Source organism: Equus przewalskii, chromosome 15, assembly GCF_037783145.1.
Source record: "Equus przewalskii isolate Varuska chromosome 15, EquPr2, whole genome shotgun sequence".
NCBI lineage: Eukaryota > Metazoa > Chordata > Mammalia > Perissodactyla > Equidae > Equus > Equus przewalskii.
Window position 1 is genome coordinate 1,006,162 of NC_091845.1, and position 23,514 is coordinate 1,029,675.

At 54.6% G+C, this 23,514-nt stretch overlaps 1 protein-coding gene across 4 annotated transcripts in view; it reads left to right on the top strand.

Moving 5' to 3' along the window:
- Window positions 1–21,989, top strand: part of CHCHD6 (coiled-coil-helix-coiled-coil-helix domain containing 6) — a 248,950-nt gene extending 226,961 nt beyond the window's left edge. Inside the window, exons 7-10 of one of the 4 annotated variants that reach the window (XR_011527305.1) lie at window positions 17,280–17,459; window positions 18,392–18,512; window positions 18,629–19,161; window positions 21,787–21,989. Coding sequence is in view for 1 of the 4 variants with exons in the window: in XM_070576441.1 (XP_070432542.1) it covers window positions 19,026–19,161; window positions 21,787–21,792 (142 nt within the window). In the remaining 3 variants the exon portion in view is untranslated. The remainder of the gene's footprint in view (window positions 1–17,279; window positions 17,460–18,391; window positions 18,513–18,628; window positions 19,162–21,786) is intronic. The other 3 variants (XR_011527306.1, XR_011527304.1, XM_070576441.1) reach the window with 3 other exon arrangements.
- The last annotated feature ends 1,525 nt before the right edge of the window (window positions 21,990–23,514 follow it).

Genomic DNA, 23,514 nt, shown 5'->3' on the forward strand with positions numbered 1-23,514 from the left:
CTAGTACAAAAAAGAAGAATGTAAACTATCTCAACATTGCTTGCATGTTGAAATGATAATATTTAGTTAAATAAAACATATTAATAAATTTAATTTCACCTGCTTCTTTTTACTTTTTTAATGTGGCTACTAGAAAGTTTTGAATCCCATGTATGGCCCACATTTTGTTTCCGTCGCATGTCACTGTTGGGCCCTGTCTTCCCTCACCCCTTGCCTCCCTCCCTCCCTCCCTCGTTAGTGCCCCCACCCCCGGCAGGTGCCCAGCTTGCTACACACTGGCCCCGTGTCCCGTGCCTCCCAGGCAGCCCTCCTCCTCGTAGGGAAGGCAGCCTTGCGTGGACAGGTTTTATCCCCATTGGGCAGTTACATAAACTGAGGAATGTGCTCCAGACCACGCAGGTAGAGAGCGGTGGGACAAGTGTTCTTGCAGAGCACCGTTTTCTTCCTCCATTTCAAACGTGAGGAAGCCACAATTGAAATTAAGTGTCGTTGCCAAGGTCAGAGGCCAGTTAGCAGTTGAATAGGGAGCAACCTAAGTCTCCTGGCTCTAGGCCACTGGGATTTCCCCCAGGCCGTGTGGCCATCTGTTTTATTGCTGAACTGCAGCAGGGTCTAAGCTGGCACTGAGCTCAACTTCCATGGAATTTGCGAGACTGAGCTTCTGAGCCCCACGCAGAGCAGCCTGGGCGGTGCAATGTGGCAACAGGTTTGGACAAGAAATGGAGCTTCACGTGATGCGACCCTCAGGACTAGTGCGCGTCTGCACCAGTCTGCAGGACCAGCGCAGGTTGTGCTGGTCTAGGAGGAAGGCGGAGGAGGGTGTGGCACCTTCAGTTCTGTTCGGGGGAATGCACAGCCTTTGGAGTCTGATCCGAGTGACCTGGGGCAACCACGCTCTCTGCTTTAGTTCAGAGTCTTCGTTTGTGTGAAGATGAGTTACACTCTGCAGGTGCACAGCACATGGTCGTGGGTTCTCCCCTGCATGCCCCTCTCTGCAAGGTCAGAAGGGTTGTTTTGTGAGTCAGTGTTCTCTCCTCATAGTTCTGTCACAGAGGACGTGGGCTGGCTCTGTATGCCTTCCGTTCTCAGTGACAACAGTGGGCTTCTATCGGTAAGAATCTGGGCGGAATGTGAGGCTCCGAAGCTTGAGAGGCTGGGGGCTGTGCATGGAGACGGCAGCGCAGCGCTCTTTCAGTCTCTTGCGGGGGTAGCTGGAATTGCAGTAACCCCTGGTGCTCGGGCCCAGGTGAGGATTTCACAGTCTAGAATCCTAAGGGAGTCGTCTCTGAGCCACGTGACTGAGAAAATGACGGATTCCCAGGCTGTCCCTCGAGGGCAGGCTGCACATGATCTTGCTTGTGGATGATCAGAAGCAAGTCGTGACCCCATGCACCCAGAGGAACAGCTCTTCTTATCCGGGTCACTGTATACTCCCTCTCCTGGTGTGAAAAGTGCAGGCAGCAACAGAATTCATCTCCATCAGGGGAGACTGCCAAGGGGCATGAGAACATGCAGGTGGAGGGCCTGGCACGCACTGAGGAGCCGATCAGTGGTAGGTCATCTTATTTATCACTGCTGTCAGCTCTGTTAGAATCCAACATCCAGTTTAGACTTACAAGTTTCCATTTTTTATGCCATCAGCCACATTAAAAGCTGTGAAAACGAAAGGCCTCTCCTGATAGGTAAAACCCCAGCCCCCGAGGTGCTGGCACTGGTCAGCAGTGCCCCTCTTCCTCCGGGCCCATACCCGCTGGGAAGCACAGCCGGGCACAGAGGGAAGGGCAGTCTGCTGGCTTGTTCTTGGGGCCCACTTCCCTCAGGACGGCCTGCACATCAGCCCCCGTTGGTTGCCATGCGGGGTCCTCTCCGAAAGCTCTGCCTGTGCGCCACGAGGGGCAAGACGCTGCTGCCCCCAGCTCGAGCATCCAGAAGCTGCTCTGATTGCCCCATCCTCCTCCCTGCACTGCCTGTGCGGCTACTTCTGCCTTTTACTCCTTTTGCTTGAGTGCTCCCATCAATGCTTCTGTGGACAGAAGAGGAAGGCAGGCAGGAGGGCACTTGTATTTGTCAGGCCCTTCCGGCAGTCTGGGCAAACTGTGGGGCACTTTGAATATAGGATCTCATTGATCAACCCCATTCTATAGATGATCAAATTGAGAGCCTTCAAAGGGAATGGGTTTGTCCAAGGTGATAGAGCTAATGAGCAGCAGAGTCAGACTGCAGCCCACACCGGCTGCCTCCAGATCCACCACGCGGAGGGAGCTGTGGCGAGACAACCGTGCTGGGACCACACGGTGGAATCCTGAGTGCCGGGGCTTTGGGCTTTATTTTGATGCCCTGGGAAGCCTTCCTACGTGTCTGAACTTTGACATGTCATGATCAGGAAGATAACTCTAGAAGTAGTGTATTGCGTCTGTTAAACCATGACTCTCCCATCCTGTCCTTGTGCAGTTGATTATTGTTAAACCCAAGTGCAGGAAATTACATTTCTCTCTACCTGATTTCACGCTCATTTCAGCCTATTGTTCCAGCCTGTCTCTGTGTGCGCACGCGCGAGTGCATGTGGGATGATGCGTAAGCCGGGAGAAAGGAGGGAGAATGCCTTGAGATGGCTTCCTACCATGCAGCCACTGGCTTGTGAGACACTGTGACAGCTGTGACTTGTGAGAGTGTCGAATGCAGGAACTTTCTCTCTCATGTACCTGGGCAGTGATGGAACAAGAGGGAATGCCAAAAGAACATGACTGATCTTTTCACAAACACGGCAGAATATACACTTATTCTGTTGACCCTATCTGTGAGCTAGTTGATTTGGAACTTCTATTTTAGAATTTCAGAGATAAGAACATCCTTTATTTTCTCCTTCCAATTCAACAAATATTTAGTGCTCCTTTACTCTGCCTTTCACACCCTTCTGTCTTCATCCCCTATCAGTGTTATCTATGTGTGTGTACGTAGACGTAATGACACTGTAGGAAGTGGACTTTTCAAATCCATCCAGGTCGCATGCTTAGTCCTTTAGATCTACAGTGTGTAGATTTGCTGTCTACACATTGTTTGATTTGCTGTTTACTGTAGCATCTTAAGATGATCAGTGAGGGGCTGGCCCGGGGGCGTAGGGGTTGAGTTCACATGCTCTGCTTCGGCAGCCCGGGGTTCCCAGGTTCAGATCCTGGGTGTGGACCTAACACCGCTTGTCAAGCCACACTGTAGTGGTGTCCCACAGAAAATAGAAGAAGGTTGCCACAGATATTAGCTCAGCGACAATCTTCCTCAAGCAAAAAGAGAAAAATTGGCAACAGATGTTAGCTCAGGGCCAATCTCCTTCACACGCGCAAAAATGATCAGTGATAAAAAAATATTTAAATGAGCATATATCTTTATAGTTTTTCAAAATGAAAAATAATTTTGTCTTCTGTTTAGAAAAATGATGCATGAATATTGTAAAAAATGAAGCAATGCAGAAAAATATAGAGAAAGTTAAAAAAAATTTCAGATCTCTCCATGCTTGTGTTTTGGTGACATCACTGCTCACAAGAGCACAGAAACACAATGGCACATAAATGGCATCATGAGCTCGTGAGAAACAGACTGTTCAGTCTCTTCTTTCCCCTCATCCATATGCCAGGAACCTATTTCTGAATCAGTGAATGTAGATTTATCTCTTCCTTTTTAATCACCATGTTGTTCTTCTCTGTGATCATACCAGAATTTATGTAGCCAATCCCTTATCGATGGATCCTTGGGTGTTTTCCAATTTTTTACCGATGTAATGAGTACTGCGACAAACAGCCCTGACTGTCTCTGTGCGTTTGTTTAAACCCTTCTAGAGGGAACTGTTGGGTCAAAGGACACACATGCACAAGACTATGTATTCATATATTTATCTGTTTACATTTTGTCAACCGGCCCTCCAGAACAACAGAGGTTCTGTACCGATTTTTACTCCAAACAAGGATGCCAGAGGATGTCCATTTTTCCAAGACTTCCCAACACAAGATTGTAACATTTCTAAAAAACGTCTTTGCCAATCTCAAAAACAACGACAAACAAGCAAAACTTCTCCCTTTTAAAACTCCTCATGTTGATGGCCATATGTATTTCTTCTTTTGTGAATTGCTTACTTATGGCCTTTGCCCATTTTTCCTTGTTATTCCTTTTTAAAAAGTCTTTGTATAATGGTGTTATTAATATTGTATCATTTTTTGTTGTGACTGTTTTGCCAGTTAATCTTTTGTTTAACTTCTGCCCTTTGGAAGTTGATTTGGGCACAGGGATCAAAAGTATTTTTGTTGTTGATTTTTCTACTTGTGACTTATGTTATATTCAAGGGCCTTCCCTCTCCCAATATCCACATTTTTAGGATTCATACCTCTATAGTTTTATTCCCTGTCATTAAATCATTGTTCCAGATGACCCTGCTGTGGTTCATTTAGGTGTAGGATGTAAAGTACAAAAAACATCTGGTTTTTTCCCAAATGAGGAGTCCTTTGTCACCTTAACAGTGCTATAAGATTCCACCCAATCATATGCTAAATTCCTCAGGTCTGTTTCCAGACCCTTTCCCAGAGCACACATTTTGAGCTTGTTTAAGACATGTTATGCAGCTACGGTTATTTAAAATATTAAATATCCGGCAGGGCAAGTTCTTCTACCTTGACGATTTTGGCCAACTTTTTTTTCAGACGAATTTAGAATCACTTTGTCAAACTCCTCCTGCACCCCTCCCAACTGAAAAAAAAAAAAAATCTGATGGGCTCTTTTTTGGGATAAATGCATCCTTTTGAATGCATTTAGTCCTCTCAAATTGTCCTTATTGTGTGTTTGTTTCACTTTGAGATAATTTGAAACTCATGGAAAGGTGGCCAGGGTAGTACCAAGAATCCCTGCTGCTCCTTAACCCGGATCCCCTGCCTGCTCACGTGTTAGGAGTTTGCGTCCTCACCTTTTCCCTCTAGATGAAAATGTCGTCTTCTTCTGACACAGTGACCTGTAGTCCCTGAGTATTCCAGTCCGTTGCGTACCTCCCAAGGGCATGTCCTCCGTGGCCACACACCCCCTTCCAGTCAGGAGCCTCATACTGACTCAGCACAGACCACACGCACATTTCACCTGCTGCCTACCATCCTCTCTTTTCCTTTCTGGTCCAGGATCCGCCTAAGAGTTTGTACTGCTCTTACTCGTCATGCGCCGTCAGTCTCCTTCAGTGTGGAACGATTCTTTAGTCTTTCCTGGTCTCTCATGACCTTGACAGTCTTAAAGAATACAGGCCTTTCCTGCCATAGGGTGACCCTAACCTAGGTCCACTGGATGATCCCTCCTGACCAGACTCAAACCATGCATTCTTGGCGGGAAGACCTTTCACAGCACGTCCCATCCTACCACTGGCGATGTTGACCCTGACTGGTCACCTTGGCATCCACCTGGTCTCTTTGCTGCAAGGCTGTGTTCCCCTTTGTCTTTGATTAGTACTTTGAGGGGAGATGCTCCACAGTATGCCCATATCCTGATCCTTATCAGACCTCACCCATCAGCCTTGGCTTCCAGGATGGTTCTCACTGAGTTAGCCACCACAGTAATGGTTGCCAAATGGTGATTATTGATTTCCGTTGTTTCTTTTACATTTATTAATTGACACTCAATTAGAGGAAGAATTTTCCCTTCTCCGCCATTTGGCTAGGTATTCATTTATTTGCTTATGTTAGTAAAAAATCAGGGATTCGCAATTACTCATTGGATTGTAATATATACTCTCATTTATTTTGATACTCAGAAGGTTCTAGATTTGGTCCTTCAAACAGACTCTTCCGTCCTTTTAATGTCTCTTCATTCTCGGAGCACTTCTTTACTTTCTGGCACAAGGTGTTCCAGAATTATCCCAGGCCCAGCCCTGGAGTCAGCCACTTCCCCAATGAGCCCTGTTCCTTTTACTGGAGAATAGTATTTAGAAACCATGATCTGAGCATTGGTGTGCTTGTTGCTACTGGAATGTCAGTGTTTCTAGGTGTTCTCTGTGGATAGAGCGAGGAGCGTGTGTGTGCATATGCACAAGCATACCTAGATATTTATATGCGTGTGAGTATATGTACACACATGTATTCATCTATAAGGATTTCCGCATCTGTCTGTATATATGAAGTTCACATTGATACCTTCAGTTCCAATACCGAGGGTTCTTTGTAGCCTTCTCCATGCTTAGACACCCCTTCTCAGAGCGAGAGGCCTGGCTCTTGTTATCCTCAGCATGCGTGCTTATTTGCTCAATCACTGAACTTCTGTGCTCAGTGTAACCAACCTCCCAACTGTTCTGGCTGCCTTTCTACCCACCGCCTCCACATCCTCACCCACTGCCCCAGCTGCAGGCACACCACTGCCCCCACCCCCCGGTGGTCCCTCCTCCCCACCCAGCTTCTCCTGGGACAGCAAAGGAAGGTGGAAGGAAAAGGCGTCCATCCTTTCTGTTTTGAGAACAGCTCCAGTCTTCCAGAGACTTCAGGTTGATGGGAATTAGGACAGGGAGGTGTGGCCCTCTTCCCACCACTGCATGGCTGTGGGATGTGACCACGTCCCTCCATCTTGCTGGTTTGGGCTTCCTCACCTTGGGTCAGGTTGTGATAGGGGTTTCGCCAGACTCCAGCAACCCGCAGCCAATTCTGAGATCATGCGGAGGGAAACCAGTTCTGGTTCAAAGCCAAGATGTGGCATTAGAGGATGAGACTGATTTTTCTGGGTGCCTTCTAATGAAGGACACTGCCAACAGCCCCTTCTTGTCCTTAGTGACATTTGAGGGAAAGGCAATGCCCTGGAGGACCCCCTTTGCTCCTCTCATGTCACAGTCAGTGGACAAGGAGGAGGGCTGTTGTCCTTCCTGTCTCCCACGTAGTAAGTCAGGCCCCATGGTGGGAGCTCCCTCCCTGTGGAGTGCCCAGGGTTAGCCAGAGGAGCTGTGACTTTCTATGCGGGTGGGTTTCCCAGTGTGTGGGGGAGACCATGGCTTGAGGGGAGGGACTCACAGGGAGCCCGCCGCCAACTCTGTACTGTCTGTTTATTCTTTGCGATTATGTGTCAGATTTCAGCTGATAAAACATTTCTACAATTTAGAAGACAGTGAGGAAAAGCTCTGTAAGGATGAGTGAAGGAGATAAGGTTCAGAGTGATCATTTACCCTGGGGCCCAGTGGGGCCCCTCTGGTGGGGATGGGAAGTAGGCAGAGTTTCAGGCAGAGTCTGAGTTAGTGGATATCCAGGGGACAAGGGGAGGAGGCCCCAGATGCGAGGCAGCTCCGGTGGTGGCAAGAGAGAGGATGTGGTCTCTGCAGGCTGGCCATGAGGGGCAAGGCAGGAGGAAGCATGGAGGTTGTTCCTGAGGCCCAGGCCAGGTGTCTAGGGTGGAGGGGGGCGGTGACAAAAAGGAGCCCAGAAGCATCTTGAGGGGCATGAGGGGCTCAAGGCTTCACTTTGGGTTCCACTACACAGAGCGGGTACAGGAAGCCAGAGGTAGGACAGCACTGGCCAGAGCCTGAGGGGCAGCTGCAGGAATGCCTGCAGGGAGGAGCAGGTGTGTCCAGGGCTTTGACCCAGGCCTCCTTCCGCACCAACAAGGTGCTCCTGTCTGACACTCACATGACTGGGTTCACTTCTTGCCTCCCTGTCCCTATGTCACGTGTGGGGAGACAGCTCTGTCACCAAAGCAGGCAGCATTGCAAACCCTTTCCTGTACTTGAGTGACAGGCTGAAGGGGTAAATGTTGGCGCTCCTGTGCCTACGCTTGGGGTCGAGCACAGCCCACCCGGCTGCTCTAACTCTGCTGGTGGCTGTGGACAGGCAGGAGGGCTGTGTGTGGTCCAGTCCAGCCCCTAAAGGGAAGCTCCTTGGTTTGTTCATTCACAGTCAGTCTTGAGCACCTGGTGCAACGAAGGTGTCCTGGAGCCGTATGGGTCCCACCCGTGGGGCTGGGGACCAGGGCAGAAGCAGTGAGGGCCATGCCTTTTGGAGACTTGCCCAAAGGCTGCCAGTGAGGGGTGGTATGAAGGAGTCACAGGGGACAGCTGGGTGGGTGCCATGGCCCAGGCGGGACGTGAGGGAGGCTAGCAGCAGGAAAGTGCTTTGGATTGGGAGCAGGCAAGATGGGGAAAAGGCTGGAAAGCAGGGTGTAGTGTGGCCCAGCACAGACGCACCTCCTTAAAGAGGCTCAGGGTGGATGGCCTGGGGCTGGCCTGCCAGGTTATAAAGGCACCACACTGGGCCTGGCAGCCGCCTGGCCGGTCAGGAGGATGGGCCTCTGCCCCGAGAAGCCGTAGGATGGAACCCCAGAGACTCTTCACTACTGACGCGCTGACCGCCACAGCTGATTTTTAGAGTGTGCAGTTCACACTCGGTGTCAGGTGAGGACCTGTGCAAACAGAGGTAACGACTGCGGTTCCTGCCCTTGGGCACCCCCTGTCCAGTGGGGAGGCGGCTCTGCACAGGTTTGGCTGCAGATGCTCGGTGCCCTCATGGGTGGTGGTCAGTGCCAGCACCCTCATAGGTGAGCATGGCTGCAGAGCAGAGACCACACTGGATCAGTCACACTTCCCTTCAGTCAGAAAGGAAGGAGCCTGGCAGCATGCTCCCAGGAGCGCCCATGAGATAGCAGCAAGCGCACAGTGGGCCGGCTGGGGAAGGATGCCTTGGCCAGCATCCCTACCGAAGACGTGCTTGTGTAGTGCGGGGCGGGGATGTTGCAGAGAAGGAAGAGGGGTGCCAAGGTGCAGCCTGGGGAAACTCGGGGCATGTCAAGAGGATGGCCACAGCATATTCTCTCACCACCTATTTGTTTAGCACCTGCAGCACTGATCAGGGCTGGGAATAAACGAGCCACGAGAGGAGTGTGCGGGCCAGAGAAGGGACAGCAGTGTGACCTGTGATAGCCCTGTGCGCTGTGGCCCCCACGGACAGGCTCCAGCAGGCACAGCCGCAGGCACAGCACAGACACACAGTAGGTCCTCAGCTGGCGTCTGTAGCACTCCCATTCCCAGCACAAAAAGCACCTTCGTCCTCCTCGGGGCCTAGGGGCTTTGCAGCAGAGGCACGTGGAGCTGGAGTGGAGGCAGGTCTCTCTGCGGGCCGCCTGGTGGCCAGGGGCCTGACACTGACAGCCAGGGATGTGGAGGCAGGAGGGCTTGCACGTGCTTGCACCCAGAGGCCCGAGAGAACCAGTGTGTTCAGGAGAAGCAACAGGTCCCCGGTTAGAGCAGAGAGGGTGGCTTGGGTGTGGCAAGAGCCCCAGCAGAGAGGTAGGGCACATGGTGAAGGGCTTGGAGCACCATATGAAGGGCACCAGATCCCAGCAATAGGAGCCTTGTTAGTCACGCTGGGCTGGAGTGGAGGGTAGTGGAGGGTATAGATGGTAGGAAGCCAGTGTGGAGTCCAGGACAGGTAGCGTGGGGTCTGAATTAGGACAGAGGACACAAGGAAGTGAGAACAGACTCCTAAGAGCCTTGGGAGCCAGAGCAAGCAGGACTCTGCCCTTCACTTTTGTGGACCCCAGTGTGGTCCTCGCCTCCTTCAGGCAGCCTCCCTCTCCTCTGGTCCCCTTGACTCGGGTGACCCCTGGGCCACGTCCTGTCAGAACCGTGGGCCTCCCCTCCGTGGCCCTTCCCCGTTACATGTGCGTGTGCATGCGTGTGTGTGAAGTGACAGTCCCAGGGAAGAACCCTGTCACAAGCAGCCTCTTCACAGAGTAAGTGGCAGCCAGGGGCCAACTGGTGCTCGTCCCCTTGGGAGCGGAGCTCTGCTCGGCTCTCAGCAGAGGGGCCTTCTCACCAGGCCCTGGCTCTCAAATCACCGCCTCCCGCCTGAGGGGCGGGGCAGCCGGCGGCCGGCAGTGAGCAGCTGATAGTGATCCTGTGTGGCATGTTGATCGATGGCAGGGTCTTTGGGCTCCACTTACCCGGGCTGACTGGCACATCGTCGATAGCAGCCAGTTGACCAAGTCCGTAGTAACTAGCTGGGCTCGTCACCACCTCAGCCCTTAGCCACGGTCAAAGCGAAAACCTCTCCTCCACAGCTAGATTGCATGTGACAAAGATGAATGTCTCATTCACTTGGAATCTCCTTACTGCTGCCTGTAATAAAAAGCCGGCTCCATATATTTACCCCCTGCCGATGCTTCTCTGAAATTAAATATCAGGAGGACATATAATAGCCCAATTCCACACCAGGCCAATATTATCAGATTGATGTCGGCAGTGATAACAGAAGAAGGATAAGTTGATGAGATTTCATTATTAAATAAGAGTGCACACAGAGGGTTTGGGACTGTGCATGTGAGGACGCTGCGTGCGCTCGGGCATAACAGCCGACTGCGTTTCTTCACGAGACCCTCTCCCTGCCACCTCAGAGGCGGGAGGGATGGCCGCCTGCCCTCGGCCCGCCTGCTGGCACCAGCGCCATGACGGGAGATGCTGTCCCTGCTTTCCCCAGGCTGGCCTCACTGGTGGGATGTCCTCTCCTTCCTTTTTCCTTCCACCTTTCCAGTTGACTCTGCTCTTTGTCGTCAGCTTTGTTCACCCGCACATCCAGTGTCTTCCTTGCTCCCCTCCTGTGGACCCAGGCCTGCCAGCCCTCCACCTCACCAGCCCTGCCCACTCCCCACTCTGAGTCAGCAGACTTCTGGCTCCATTCGGGAACCCTGCGTCCTGTGTGGTTTGGGGCAAGTGTCTTTGTTTCTTGTTTGTACCCTTGATGGTTTCTTCTTTGGAGATTTTTTGGAATTTTCCAAAAGCAAGAGTGGAGCTAAGAGGGACACACTGTGGAGAGTAAGGGCTGTGGAGCCTAACACACCAGGCTCTTATCCTGGCTCTATCTCACTGCTGTGTGACCTTGGGCAAGTCACTTAACCTCTCTGAGACTAGTGTCTCCATCTACAGAATGAGACAGTAATGCCCAGGCTCACGGGGTTGTTGTGGACATGCTTAGGACCTAGCATGCAGTAGATCCTGGTAGGTGTTGGTTCTCAGAATGACCAGGACCACAGGCCTACCCAGATGCAATCTCAGACGAGGCCATATTTTCCACCCAGGCCGTTTACTGAGATGGAAGCATACTCCTCATCATCTCCCCTCCCATAGCCTGAGCCTCAGCACAGATCTCTCCCTCCAGGAAGGCTTCCTGGTCGTGAACTGCAGCTCCTCCACTTGTCGATTAGCTAAGGTACGGCGAGTCAGAGGAGCCCAGTTCTTCTCTAAGTGGAGGTGATACCTCGGATGGGGGGCGCAGAGACCAGACCCTGTGCAGACCGTGAGCCTGGCCCTGCATGGATGCTCGTTAAAGGTAGCTGCTGTGGCCCAGGGGTGGCTCTCTAGGGCAGGAGGGGACCTGTTCCCTGCCCTTCTCCAGGCTTCTAGCGTTGCCAGCAGGCGCTGGCATCCCTCGGCTAGTAGGTGCATTGCTCTAGTCTCTGCCTCTGTCCATACATGGCCTTCTCCCTGTGTCTCTGTGTCTTTTGTCCTCTGTTTTGTTTTAAAGATTGACACCTGAGCTAACAACTGTTGCCAATCTTCTTTTTTTTCCTTCTTCTCCTCAAAGCCCCCCCAGGTAATAGTTGTATATTTTTAGTTGTGGGTCCTTCTCGTTGTGGCATGTGGAACACCGCCTCAGCGTGGCCTGATGAGTGGTGCCATGTCTGCGCCCGGAATCCGAACCAGCGAAACCCTGGGCCACTGAAGCAGAGCATGTGAACTTAACCACTCGGCCACGGGACTGGCTCCTCTCGTCCTCTTATAAGGACACCAGACATTGGATTAGGGGTCCTCCCTACCCCAGAATGGCCTCATCCTACCTAATTGTATCTGCAATGACCCTGTCTCCAATTAAGGTCACATTCTGTGGTTTTGAGGAGGACATAAATTTTGGGGAGAGACTCTCCAACCCACTGACCTTCACACGTGTGCAGATAGTTCTTAGGAGCCCTTGACCCCACAACCTCATTAAGTTGTTTTCTCTAGAAAACGTTTTTGGTTACAAGTGACAGACTCCCAATCTGAGCTAACATAAGCCAAAGATTGAGTGTGTGAGCCTGAGCTACAGGAAAGCTAAAAACAGTTCCTAGCTGTGAACTGAGAAGCCCAAATGGTGTGAGGGTCTGTTTCCTCCTGGCTCGTGGCCATGGCTGTTGGAGGACCAGTGTTATGTCTTTCCTGAGGGGATGTGGTTTCAGCCCAGTCCCTTTCGTTGGGCCTGTGAGGCTGTGCAACTGTACTAGCCCAGGCTTGATCTTGTGGACTGGAACCCTGCCCCCAGGCCAGGGAGGGCAGAGCCCTGTGGGGTGGAGGGGAGATGCTAGAAGCTGCAAATAGTACATCTGCTTCCTGGGGTGGCCATACTGTGTGAATCAGGTGCAATAATGATGAGTGTGTGGCACAGCTGCTGCTTCATAGAGCTGAGTTCCCTTCCCTCCTGATGGCCCTGCATGGCGGAGTCTCGGGAATGGTCACCTGGGCACCCTTCAGGGCACAGCCAGTTACATGCTTTCACCATGCAGCTCCGAGCCTGCCCTGGGGTCTCCAAGCCCTATATGGAGACAGACAGGTGGATGTCTTAGAATCCAGTGGTGTGCATGCCTATGAGGGCATACCAAAGATGTTTCTGCAGGCAGGGAAGGCTACGCAAAGCTTTGCCCCACGGATGGGGGAGTGAGACCCTATCCATGAGAGAAGGAACTAATGTGAACAGGAGGAGCCCCTGGGTCCCCAGGTCATGTTCTGGGTGCTTCCACCTGGGGCATCTATGCCTGGGGAAAAGTGGGAGTGAGGCCAAGAGGCCAGCGGGCCACCAAAGGCCTGAGACCAATGTTCTCACCCAGCTCGTGAGTTGCTAGGGACACAGCCTGCCCTCTTAGGGCGTTTGGGCTGGTGGCACAGTGATGTCGATCACACAGCTAAACACAGATGACAGATGGCAGTACCAGGGTGTGTGGGGGCTGCTCCAGGGCTGTGAGAATGAAGTGGGCAGTGGGTCTGCAGTAAGGCTCAGAACTGAGAGTTGGCCCTGCTTGTCAGATGGTGACCACGAGCAAGCTGCTGGACCTCTCTGAGCACCGTTTCTTCATTTAAGATAAGCTAAGGAAAAGTACAGCTGGGGATGCCAAGGTGAAGATATGCTCTGTGCCCTTTGGGCACTGACAGCCTATGGGGGTGAGGCAGAAGGAAGCAGATCTCGAGACGGTAGGGAGTGGCATGCAGGAGGAAAGCTGGTAGAGCAAGGGGGAGCTGGTCCTTGAAGGCCTGGGCACTAGTGGGAGGAGGAGGACTGTCCACAAGGATCGTTAGTGCCGATGAGAAGGCCTGGGGGAGTCTGCTCTGGGAACCTCCCAGAAGTGGAGGGGTGAAGGGCAGAGGGGGCAGGACACATGCAGGTTTGGCCTACGCAAACCTGAGCCAGAGGTCAGGTGGAGCGTCCGAGCCGAATAGAGGCCTCTGGGGATGGAGCATGGAGGATAGTTGAGGCAGGGAGAGCAGTGAGTAGCATCTAGAGCCACCCAGGTAAGGGTAATTTAGATCACCAGGGATGGGGAGAATGCGTTTGGGAGGTGGAATGGATGCATCTTCAGTTTTCAGTTTGATTGGAGAGGTAGGGCTGGTATAGTTAGAAGGTACGAGAAAGACATCAGGAATGAAGGTGGGGGAGAAATCTAGAATGAGGACAAGAAGGACAGGTCTAGAATGAAGACAAGAGGGAGACATCTAGAGTGAAGACAAGAGGGAGACACCCAGAATGGAGGCAAGGGGGAGACCCCCAGAATGGAGGCAGGGGGAGACCCCCAGAATGGAGGCAGAGCAATGCCACTCACCCAACAGGAAACTCGGGAGGGGACACAGCTTTCTTGGTGCTAAACGGTGAATTCTGAGGAGGAAATGGTGAGTCGGAGTAACGCGGGATGCTCGGATGGAAGGCTCCAGGGGGCTTTGCGATACTGGGGTCTTGAGCTCTGGAAGGCAAATTGTTGGCAAGGACCTGGGGCTTAGCAGTTGGGGAAGGAGAATTCAGGGGTGGCAGGAGTGGTTGATGAGAGCCCGGGGGTCTGCACAGCAAAGGGAAAGGGGCGAGAGGCCTTTGTGCCCAGAGTGGGTGGGGAGGGGTGCGGCTGCCTGGAGGCAGAAAGGATCCCCGTTTGTGGTGCTTGGTGGTGAGAGTGATGCCCCCTTCTCAGATAGGGAATGGGGCGGCGGTCCGCAGTGTTCAGGGGTGGCTCTTCACCACTGTGCTTGTGGGCCTGACTGCATGGTGCCGTGGGCTGGGCAGTGTTTTATTCCTGGCTGAGGCTTTCCTTTGTCTAATGTTCGTATTCAGTGCTCCTACCATGGGAGCACGTCACCCCCAGCACAGAGGTAGACCTCTGGTTCAAGGGCAGCACGGGGAGTGATACTGAGTACCCAGAGGTGGTCTTGGTGTCGGTGCAGCCTGTTAGCCTCTCTGAGGCCTCACTCCCCAGCATGTGACTGGTCAGCATGGGGGACCTGTTGTCCAAGTGGACAAGGCAGTGCTTGGAGTCGGGTGGTTTCCGCTTCCTCCTCGCCGTGTGCCCCGCCTGTGGCCATCACGCCCGCTCTCGGGGCTGTCAGGGAGGCGAGGTGTGGAAGTCCTTTGTGCAGGCAGAGCAGCATTCAGCCCATTTCTTGAGTGCCCATGACACCGTGGGCCTGGAGGCTGTGCTGGTGTTGGGGACAGGCCCTGTGTGCTGTGTCCCAGGCCACTCTGTGCAGTGGGGCCCTCCCTATCTGACTCCTGACCACACAGTGGAGAGGGGCAAAGCCAGAGCTTTGCCCCACGTTTGTCTGACCCCAAAACCTGTGCTGTCCTTGCTGGCCCACAGGGTGCCTCGCTCAGTGGTCTGTGGCCTCCTTAGAGAACGGATGCTGTCATTGGAACCTTAAGATTCCTGGGAGAGAGGCACCAGTGCGGCCTGGGCAAGATCTGGACTGTGCGGAATGATTTCAAGGCTTAGGTTATAGGGAGAGGCATGTGTTCAGACATGTCCCACCTTCAAGTCTCCATCTGGAGTCCCAGCCCCCAAAGCCTTATTGTCTTAGCTCTGCTCCACCAGCTGCCACCGGTCACACCTGCCTCCCTTCCTCAACCCTTCCCCCCACCCCACCTTGACCCCTGCCCCGCCTCGGCCTCCCACGCTGACAGCCAGAGTGCTAATCAGAGCGGCACTTCACAGTGCACACTGTCACACACTCACCTGTCTGGCTTTCGTCACTGCCAGCACGGGCAGTGTTCCCATGGTGTGGATGAGGAGAGTAGGGGCTGGTGAGGTGAGCCGACTGCCTTACCATTGCACTCGAGGCCTTCAGACTTGGGTGACGTGAACCCCCTCAAAACCACACAGACCGTTAGATCTTACTACGCAAAGAGCATGCTCACGGCAGTGAACGGCCCTCAGACAGGGGACCAGGACTCATCCCAATCGCTGGAGAGTTCACAGCACACTCGGGATACATTTATTGTGTATTTGTCGAGCAGCTGTTCACAGACTGGATGTTTCTAAAAGTCTGAGCCGTTTTGTATGCAGTGCAAACAAGGTTGCCATGGACCAGGGCCGGCAGGGCTCTGCTTGGGTGGAAGGCACCTGTTTTCGTCAACAGTCCTACCCATGCCCCGCCCGGCCCTGCTTCAGAGGAAGCCTTGTATTTGGAGAGCTCCGCTCTCCCCATCCTACCCGATTCAGAGCCGTTTTGCAAGCAAATGGGTGGAATTTCTTCTAGTTGACATTTACCTGCCAGTCTGTCTCCTCCTATTGTTCCTGTCCCAGAGGAGAGGCCTCTACAGTCCCAACGGTGGTACTGGTGTGGAAGCGATGGGTTTCACCACGGCCCAGTTTCTCCTGAATCGGGTGTCCACTGGGTGTTCCGTGAGGTTTGCCCTCAAAACACATGGGCCCTTGTCCAGGGATCTGAAGCCACAGGAGAAAGGGACCGAGGGCGAGGGATGAGTTGTGAAGCGACTGCTCTGCCCACTGACAAGCTGCAAAGTGAGAGCCAGGGTCTCTGCTGCAGGTCTGAGGGGCGCTGTGGGCCGCACCGCTTGTCCTGTCCAGGACACCCCTCTCCACGCACACCTGTTAGGCTCACACAGACTCGCAGCTGAGGGCAGCTCTGCCTCCACGGGCCCGGCCCTCCCCGACTACGGGTGCCTGCTGTGTGCCCACCAGCAGCTGGGCTGCGGCAGGAGCGGGCACTCGGGGGCATGTGATGGGAGCGTGCCGCCTCAAGGGAGTCCAAAAGAGGGAGCCAACCTGCGCCCTCGGGGAGCTGCTGGTGTCGTGGGACGGCTGGTCAGCAGGAGCAGGAAGGGCTGGTGAGAAAGGGCGGCAAAGGGGCCGGGGTGGGGGAGCCGAGGAGCAGACGCGGCCTCACAGGCTTCTCCCTGCTGGGGACAGGGCTGATGCAGGCAAGGAGCGTCGTGCCTCCCAGAACGGCCCCCAGAGGTGGGAACAAGGAGAGGAAGATAGTTTGGGTGGGGGCAAAAAGCGCAGAGCTCTGGCCGCGGCGTTCCTGCGGAGAATGCCAGGGCGCTGGAGCCAGGCGACAAGCGCAGTCACACAGACCACTTGCCTGAGACGAAATGCCGTCCTCCGAGAAAAAGGCCATTTTAAAAGGCCCACAATTAGACACATCTGTGTCAGAAAGTTTTTAAGTATAAGAATGGAGAAATATTCTACAAGCATTGAGGGGAATCAGGTGATTGCCCTGCTGTCCCCCGGTTCTCGGCTGCCTCAGATGCCGAGCAGCAGACAGAACCCAGCGAAGGGGATGCCAGGGTCCCGAGAGGGCAGGGCTGAATCCAGGGAGCCCACCTGTCTTCCATGGGCGCGAAGAAGAGAGGCTAGTGCTGAGAAAAGACACCACATTTCTTAAGAAATCTCTAAGACGTCATCCATGCCACGGAGACGTGAACCAGAACTGTGATCTCAAGGACGGGAATGACACAGTATTGAAGGGCCAGCCTCGTCTCTAGGGTGGCAGCCTCAGAACCTGGTGGAGTTGCACGTCGTCGGGGCCTCCTCAGCTATCCCCACTGTGCCCCTCCCTCCCGGAAATGGGACGACTGCTTCTCCCGGCACGTCCTTCACCTCCTGAGCCTCAAAGCTCAGTGCTGGCATGGCATGGGAGCCGTGGACGGCTGCTGCCCCTCATCCCTGCTGCTGCTTCAGTTTAGAAGCCCATTTTTTTTCAAGCCCCAGGTATAAGTCTTATTGGTCTTGGCTAAACACAGTCAATTCACTCCCCTCCTTAGTGATTGTTTTCGGGGTGGGCATGTGACCCATTTCTGGCCAATGGGAAAAGAAGAGAGCTGACATGCATGAGACGGCAGCCCTGAGGATGACGGCCAGCATGGGGACGCCACAGGAAAGAAGGGGACCCGGGCCCAGCATGACGTCCTTGGTACCAGAAGTGCCACCTCCAGACCTGTAAGGTGGGACAGTTAGATACTGGGCACCTCATCTCCTAAGTGTTCCGTTGCTTGCTGTTCTTGACTGATGAACTCAATGCGTCTGAGTTATCTTAAAACAATAATGGTGCTCCTCCGTTCCAGCGCCTATGCATGCAAAATTTTAAAACATGGAGACACGGGCCAGGAGAATTACCAACCTACGAGTATGCCCCCATGTGACAGGACCAGAGCCACATAAAGCATGACAGTGATCCTTTCACTGCTCAGAACCATAGCAGAGGTTTTCTGCATGTGTACAGCCCCTGCTAAATGCCCTGCGCGGTGGCCCTGTGTGATGGAAAGGCCACGTCAGGTGCTGCGGGTCCGTCTACGCCTTGAGGCTTCTCTGTGGACCCGGCCTGAAAACCAAATTGGAAAACCAATCTGTGAAAACAATGTGACCAAAACCACATAAATAAATATATCCCGGCTCCCCCACTTCTAACAGTGTGACCTTGAACAAGTTACTTAACTTCTCTGTAGCTCAGTTTTTTAATTTGTAAAAGGGGATGATAAATATAGCACGTATTGCACAGAGCTGTTAGGAGGAGTCGGTGAGGAAGGTGGTGCCTGGCACAGTGAGCACTGTGGTGTGTGAGTGTGTGTGAGGGTGTGCACGTGTGAGAGCCAAAAAGGGGAACAGAGAGGAGAGGGGGCGGGGGTGGTGGGAGAGGAGTCAGGAAGGGCACAAACGGTCAGAGAATAAACCCACGACGCTGGTGACCAACTCTAGCATGATCTTTATTTCACTTTTTTGTTTTTGTTTGGTATTTTTAAAAAGAAAACATATTTTTTTTTTGAGGAAGATTAGCCCTAACTGCTGCCAGTCCTCCTCTTTTTGCTGAGGAAGATTGGCCCTGAGCTAACATTCATGCCCATCTTCCTCTACTTTCTATGTGGGACGCCTACCACAGCATGGCTTGCCAAGCGGTACCATGTCCACACCCAGGATCTGAACCGGCGAACCCGGGGCCGCTGAGAAGCAGAATGTGTGCACTTAACCACGGCGCCACCAGGCCGGCCCTATCATTTTTTGTAGGTTCTAAACCTACTTTGATAAACAAAGAAAGAAAAAATAGAAAAGTACCCCAAAATACTGCAGGGGTGATCTCTAGGAAGTAAGATTCTGAAAAATTTTATTTCTGTTTTAGACATTTCTATAGTTTTCCTCATCATGCACGTCTTAGTTTTGGAATCAGAAGAATGCCTTCCTATGAGAAATGGCTGCAGAATGTGTGGTCGCTGGGTCACAGTCGGCAGACACCTCAGGTTGGGGGAGCCCTGGGAGGTGGCGCGCCCAGGTCGGGGTCCTCTGGCTGGCCCCGTCGGCTGTCTCCCCTTTCGGAGAGAGCCTGGCGGAGCCCCCAGCCCCTTCCCCTCAGCACCTGCTGCTGATTGAAACCCTGCGGCGCCCACGTCTCTGAGGGTAACTGGACACTGGTGGCCAGCAGGAGCCTAGCCGAGGTCTGACGTGTGTGTTGAGCGAGGGAGCCAGTTCCCTGCCAACCCTCTGGCCGAGCCCCAGGCCCACCTGCCCTCTGCCCGCAGGCCCCGCAGGCTGGAGCCCGCGTGCTCAGGGCTGCAGGCGCAGATTCTCCGCTGCTACCGTGACCACCTGCAGGAGGTGCTGCTGTGCTCCGACCTGGTCAAGGCCTACCAGCGCTGCGTGAGTGCGGCCCGCAAGGTAAGGCCTGGCCCTGCCCTCCTGGCCCCTGTGGACGCGTCGGGGCAGGGCACCCGCGTGCTGACCTCTGCGCTTCTGTCTGCTGAGTCAGACTTTCGGAGCTCCAGGCCTCTGCCCTGGCATGGGGAGGGACTCTTAGGCCTCAGATGTCCTCAGTCCTTTCCTGGCTCAGACGTTCTGCCGGGCTGTTCCCACGAGTGCTCTCGGATGCCTGGGCTAGGAAAAGGGGGCCCTGTGGGCGCTGGGCCCCACTAGGCTGAGTCTGAAAGTGGCACTGGGTAAAGTCAGGCCCCACCTTCAAGGGGCCGCCCACCTAGTTAAGGGCATGTATGGGCCACCTGCTTCTTACCTTTGGGCAGTTGGGGGTAGGAGCATGGAGAAGGCCCCCGGTGCAGGGTGGGGGTCATAGAAGGGCAGAGACAGCCCTGTGGAAGAGGGAAGAGCCTCGGATTCGGGAAAGTGACAGGAGTTGGGGTGCAGCCAGCCTGAGCTGGGGAGGGGATGCAGGTCCTTCTCTGTCCCCTACTCCTGTGCTGGTCCAAAGCACCATGCCAGGGCCCAGCTCTGGGGAGGGGGTGGCATAGCGGTCCCAGGTCTCCTGCACTCCCCAGCCCCGCTTCAGGGGGGCTGTGGGCTGTCGGAGATGTCTGGGGCTGGCAGCGCCCCTACCCTGAGGTGTGGCCTAAGGCCTTGCCCTCATTCTCCCACGCTCCAGCTGGCTCCCACTGCTCTCCTCCTGCCTCCCCTAGTTCCTGTTCCTCTTCTAGACAGTTCCGTCTCCCTTCCCGGGCCCAGCAGTACAGTGCTCCAGGCTGGACCTGGTTCCTCCCCACCCTGACATGGCACCCCTACCTGGGGGCCTGGCCTTCACTCCAGGGGCTCTTGGCTTGGAGCTCGCCAGAGGGCTGGCGTGTTTGTTAAAAGAACCTGGCATGGGGCCTTCTTCCCATGGAAAAGCCTCTTTTGCCGGAATAAGAGACAAGTGGCTGTAGGTGCTGGTTGTGGAAAGGCTGAGGTCAGAGGTCATTGGTGGTCGGGCCTGGTGTGGCAGTCTCCTGCTCAACAGCCCAGCCTCTCCAGAGCCCTCCTCACGTTTCTGTCGGCTCAGACCACAGCTCTGCCCTGCTCACACCCGCCCTGGGCTGGGCACAGCCCACACCAGCACCTGCTGCCCAGCATCAGCTCTGGCCTCTGGGATGCAGCAGCGAGGGACATCGCAGAGCCCCGTGGAGAGCTGTTTGCTCGATTTCAGACTGCGCAGGAAAGACAGCAGTTCCTGCAGTATCGTCAACAGACGGAGCGGGAGCTGGGCCAGCCGCACTGGGCCACGCCGTGTGGGCTGTGGGACGGGCAGCTCTCCCCATGCCGCTTTGCGTCCACCGAGGCCTTTGTGAAGGCCGCACAAAAGTCCCTTCTCCCGCCGGGACCCAAGGCTGTTCCGAGCCTCTGCCCACCACGCACCTGACTCCCCGAGGGAAAGACCTAGGGCTGTGCTGTGGCCCCCTTGGCTGCCCCGCAGAGCGCTCGTCCAGCCCCAGCCCTGACTCTGTCCTCCCTCGCTCCATCCAGGCCCTGCGCCGTGACAGTTTTCAGCCCCTCCCCCAGCAGAGTATTTCTTTAACAAACACATCTCACCAATGTATCTTCATTGCAGCGAGGCAAAATGTGATTACGGAGGAGACAGATTGCATTTAACTCCAGTGTGTTCTCTGTGGCTCCAGCCTGCTTGAGAGGGGCTCTGGGGCACTGCCAGGCCTGGCTCTCTCCTCCTGGCCCCGCCCCCCTGGCGTTCTTAAAGCCTAAATTGGAGACTGAGCAACTGGCAGCAGCAGAGACCGGCCTGCTCCCCGGCTGCGTCTGCAGCGTTCCTTCGGGAAAGCATGCTCGGCCGACTCTCAGGCCTCGTAGCGCAGACGCTCAGCTTGCCACTGTGCCTGAGATGCTGCAAGTGCGAGAGAAACTCCCACTGCCCTCAGCCAGCCTCCTCCAGAGGATGGCAGGTTAAAGGATCTCTAATGGGGATTTGCTTCTGGCAGCAGCCAGGTGGCAGGAACCCTCGTCTCTGGCAGCCAAGAGTAGGTATAGGACAGAGGCCCACCTGGTCTGGAGCTGGGGCAGGGAGCACCTCCCCAGAGCTCCTGGGGCACGCTCCAGCACCTGGGGGGCCTTCCATGCCCAGGGACGTGTGCGTGTGTGCGGATGTGGACAGCACCTCGGAAGCAGGTTTCATTGAGTAACCGCCTGATTGTGAGGGCTCTCGTGTTCCAGAGCACACTCTCCGAGTGGTTTCACTTAGAAAATCCAAGTGGTTAAGTACGAGAACAGAGGGGAGACCTCAATGGGGCAAAGGAGAGTTGGGCTGGGAGCTGTCTCTACACAGGGTGGCATGGGGAGGCCCCTGTTAGCTGGTCGCTGCAGGCATGTGCTGAGTGGGCACTGGGCACAGAGGTGAAGAGGCCCAGCCCCAGGCCTCGGGGACCAGCTGGGGAGGACGGTTTCCACTAACGGCTCACACTCACGGGGCATCGAGAGCCTGAGGCCCTGTTGGAGCTGAGGCCTGGGGGATGCACAGGGCCTCTGGCAGAATAGGGCTGGAACTGAACTCTGCCTTGTTCTCCTTTGTAGGGTTGAGGAGCAGCCATCACTCTTGGCCCTGGCAGTGACTTGGAGCCCTGAAGAAGGGACCAGTTATGGGGCCACAGGCCACAGACACCGTGCCCAGCCATTTCCCGCTGGGTGTCTACAGATGCTTCTGTGCCATATGCTTAAGAAATCGAGTGTGTGCGAGTGTCCAAAAACAAATAAAGCACATGTCTTTGTTTCAGTCATTCTCTCTGCTGGCAGACAGTCACTGCTGCCTCCTCTGTGTCCAGCCCTGTGCCGGACCCTGGCAGTGCAGGCTGAGTGAGACAAGCTGCCCCCTCAGGGAGGACCTGGCCTAGCAGGGGAGACGGGCATGGAAACCCAAAATTAGGCCTCAGCACCAACAGGCCACCCAGAAGCAGGTATGAGATGAAATGAGGGGAAAGCGGTTGTTTCCAGGGATGGAGCAGGGAGAACAGGCCAGCTTCCTGACGGAGGCTCTGTCTGAGCTCCAGCACGAAAGCTGAAGGATGGCTGGAGGGCAGGCCAGAAGCTGAGGAGATGTGGGGCTTGTGGGGAGCACAGGCCCAGCCCAGCTGGGCATTTGCAGAGAGCAAAATGGGGGCCAGGCAGGGCAGGGGGTAGAGGCCAGGCCGAGGCGTGGGGTGTCTCTAGCAGGGAGCAGCACTGTCCAGTCCCTGGTTCTTGGGGAGGAAGGGCTTGAGGGGCACAGGACACCTGAGGGCGGATGACCATGGAGGCTGGTGACAGGCCAGGGGACAGAGCAGGGCAAGGCTTAGGAGCTAAAACTGGCAGGACTCTGGATTTGAGTGGGCGAGGGGAGGATCAAGGATGATTTCCAAATTTTTGGCTTGGGTGCTAGTGTTTCTACAGACTGAAATGAAGGACACAGGGCGTTGAGAAAGGCAGATGACACCTGGGTTGGGATGAGCTCTGCTCAGTTGGTGTGTAAACACTGGCCTGCCAGGCCTTGACCTTTGGCGGGACCCCCGTTAGGGTGCCTCGACCACACCTGGGCTGCACTCTGGCCTGCCTGGTGCAGTGGGAGGCAGCAGGAGGAGTTTGGGGTGAGCTTCTGATCTGCCAGATACTCCCCTGATGACCTTGGATGTCCTGCTAAGGTTCTTTTGGAGAGTCCCAAGCCGTCTGCAGCTAAGAGCCTGCAGTCTGGACTCAGGCTTTGCAGCTCAACCATCTCCGCACATCCCCAAATTCTCACGTGCAGAGCTCAAATGGGGATTGAGGCTTGGCAGTGTCCAGTTGTCTGGGCAGGTAGCACGAGGTGGTTCTATTCGGCCACACTGCATACTGGCTGAGAAGAAAAGAGCTTTGAGAGATGCCCTCTCTAGAAGGTGTGGGTCAGCTTATCACAGCCACAAGGACACAGTCAGAAAACACACGGGGGTGAGTGGCCAGGGTAGGAGTCAGGGCACCTTGGCCTGAGCCTCCTTGAACCTTGCCTGGCAGCCCAGGGAGGGGCTGGCCATCTTTGAAGTCAACCCTGGGATCATAGGTCACCTGGTCTACTGACCTGAAGTGACATCAGTCCTTCAGCTGCTGATACCCTTCTGAGACCCCTCCGAAGCCTCTGGCGTCCAGGGTGTTGTCCAACTTGGAAACCTCACAGGAATAACTCTCAGACTCCATCCTCCTACCAAGGAGTCAGTTAGGGGCAGCTGTGTGTCTGCACGGGTCTGTGTGTACTTGTCCATCTGTGTGTGTGCACATTGTGGGCACATTGTGTGTAAA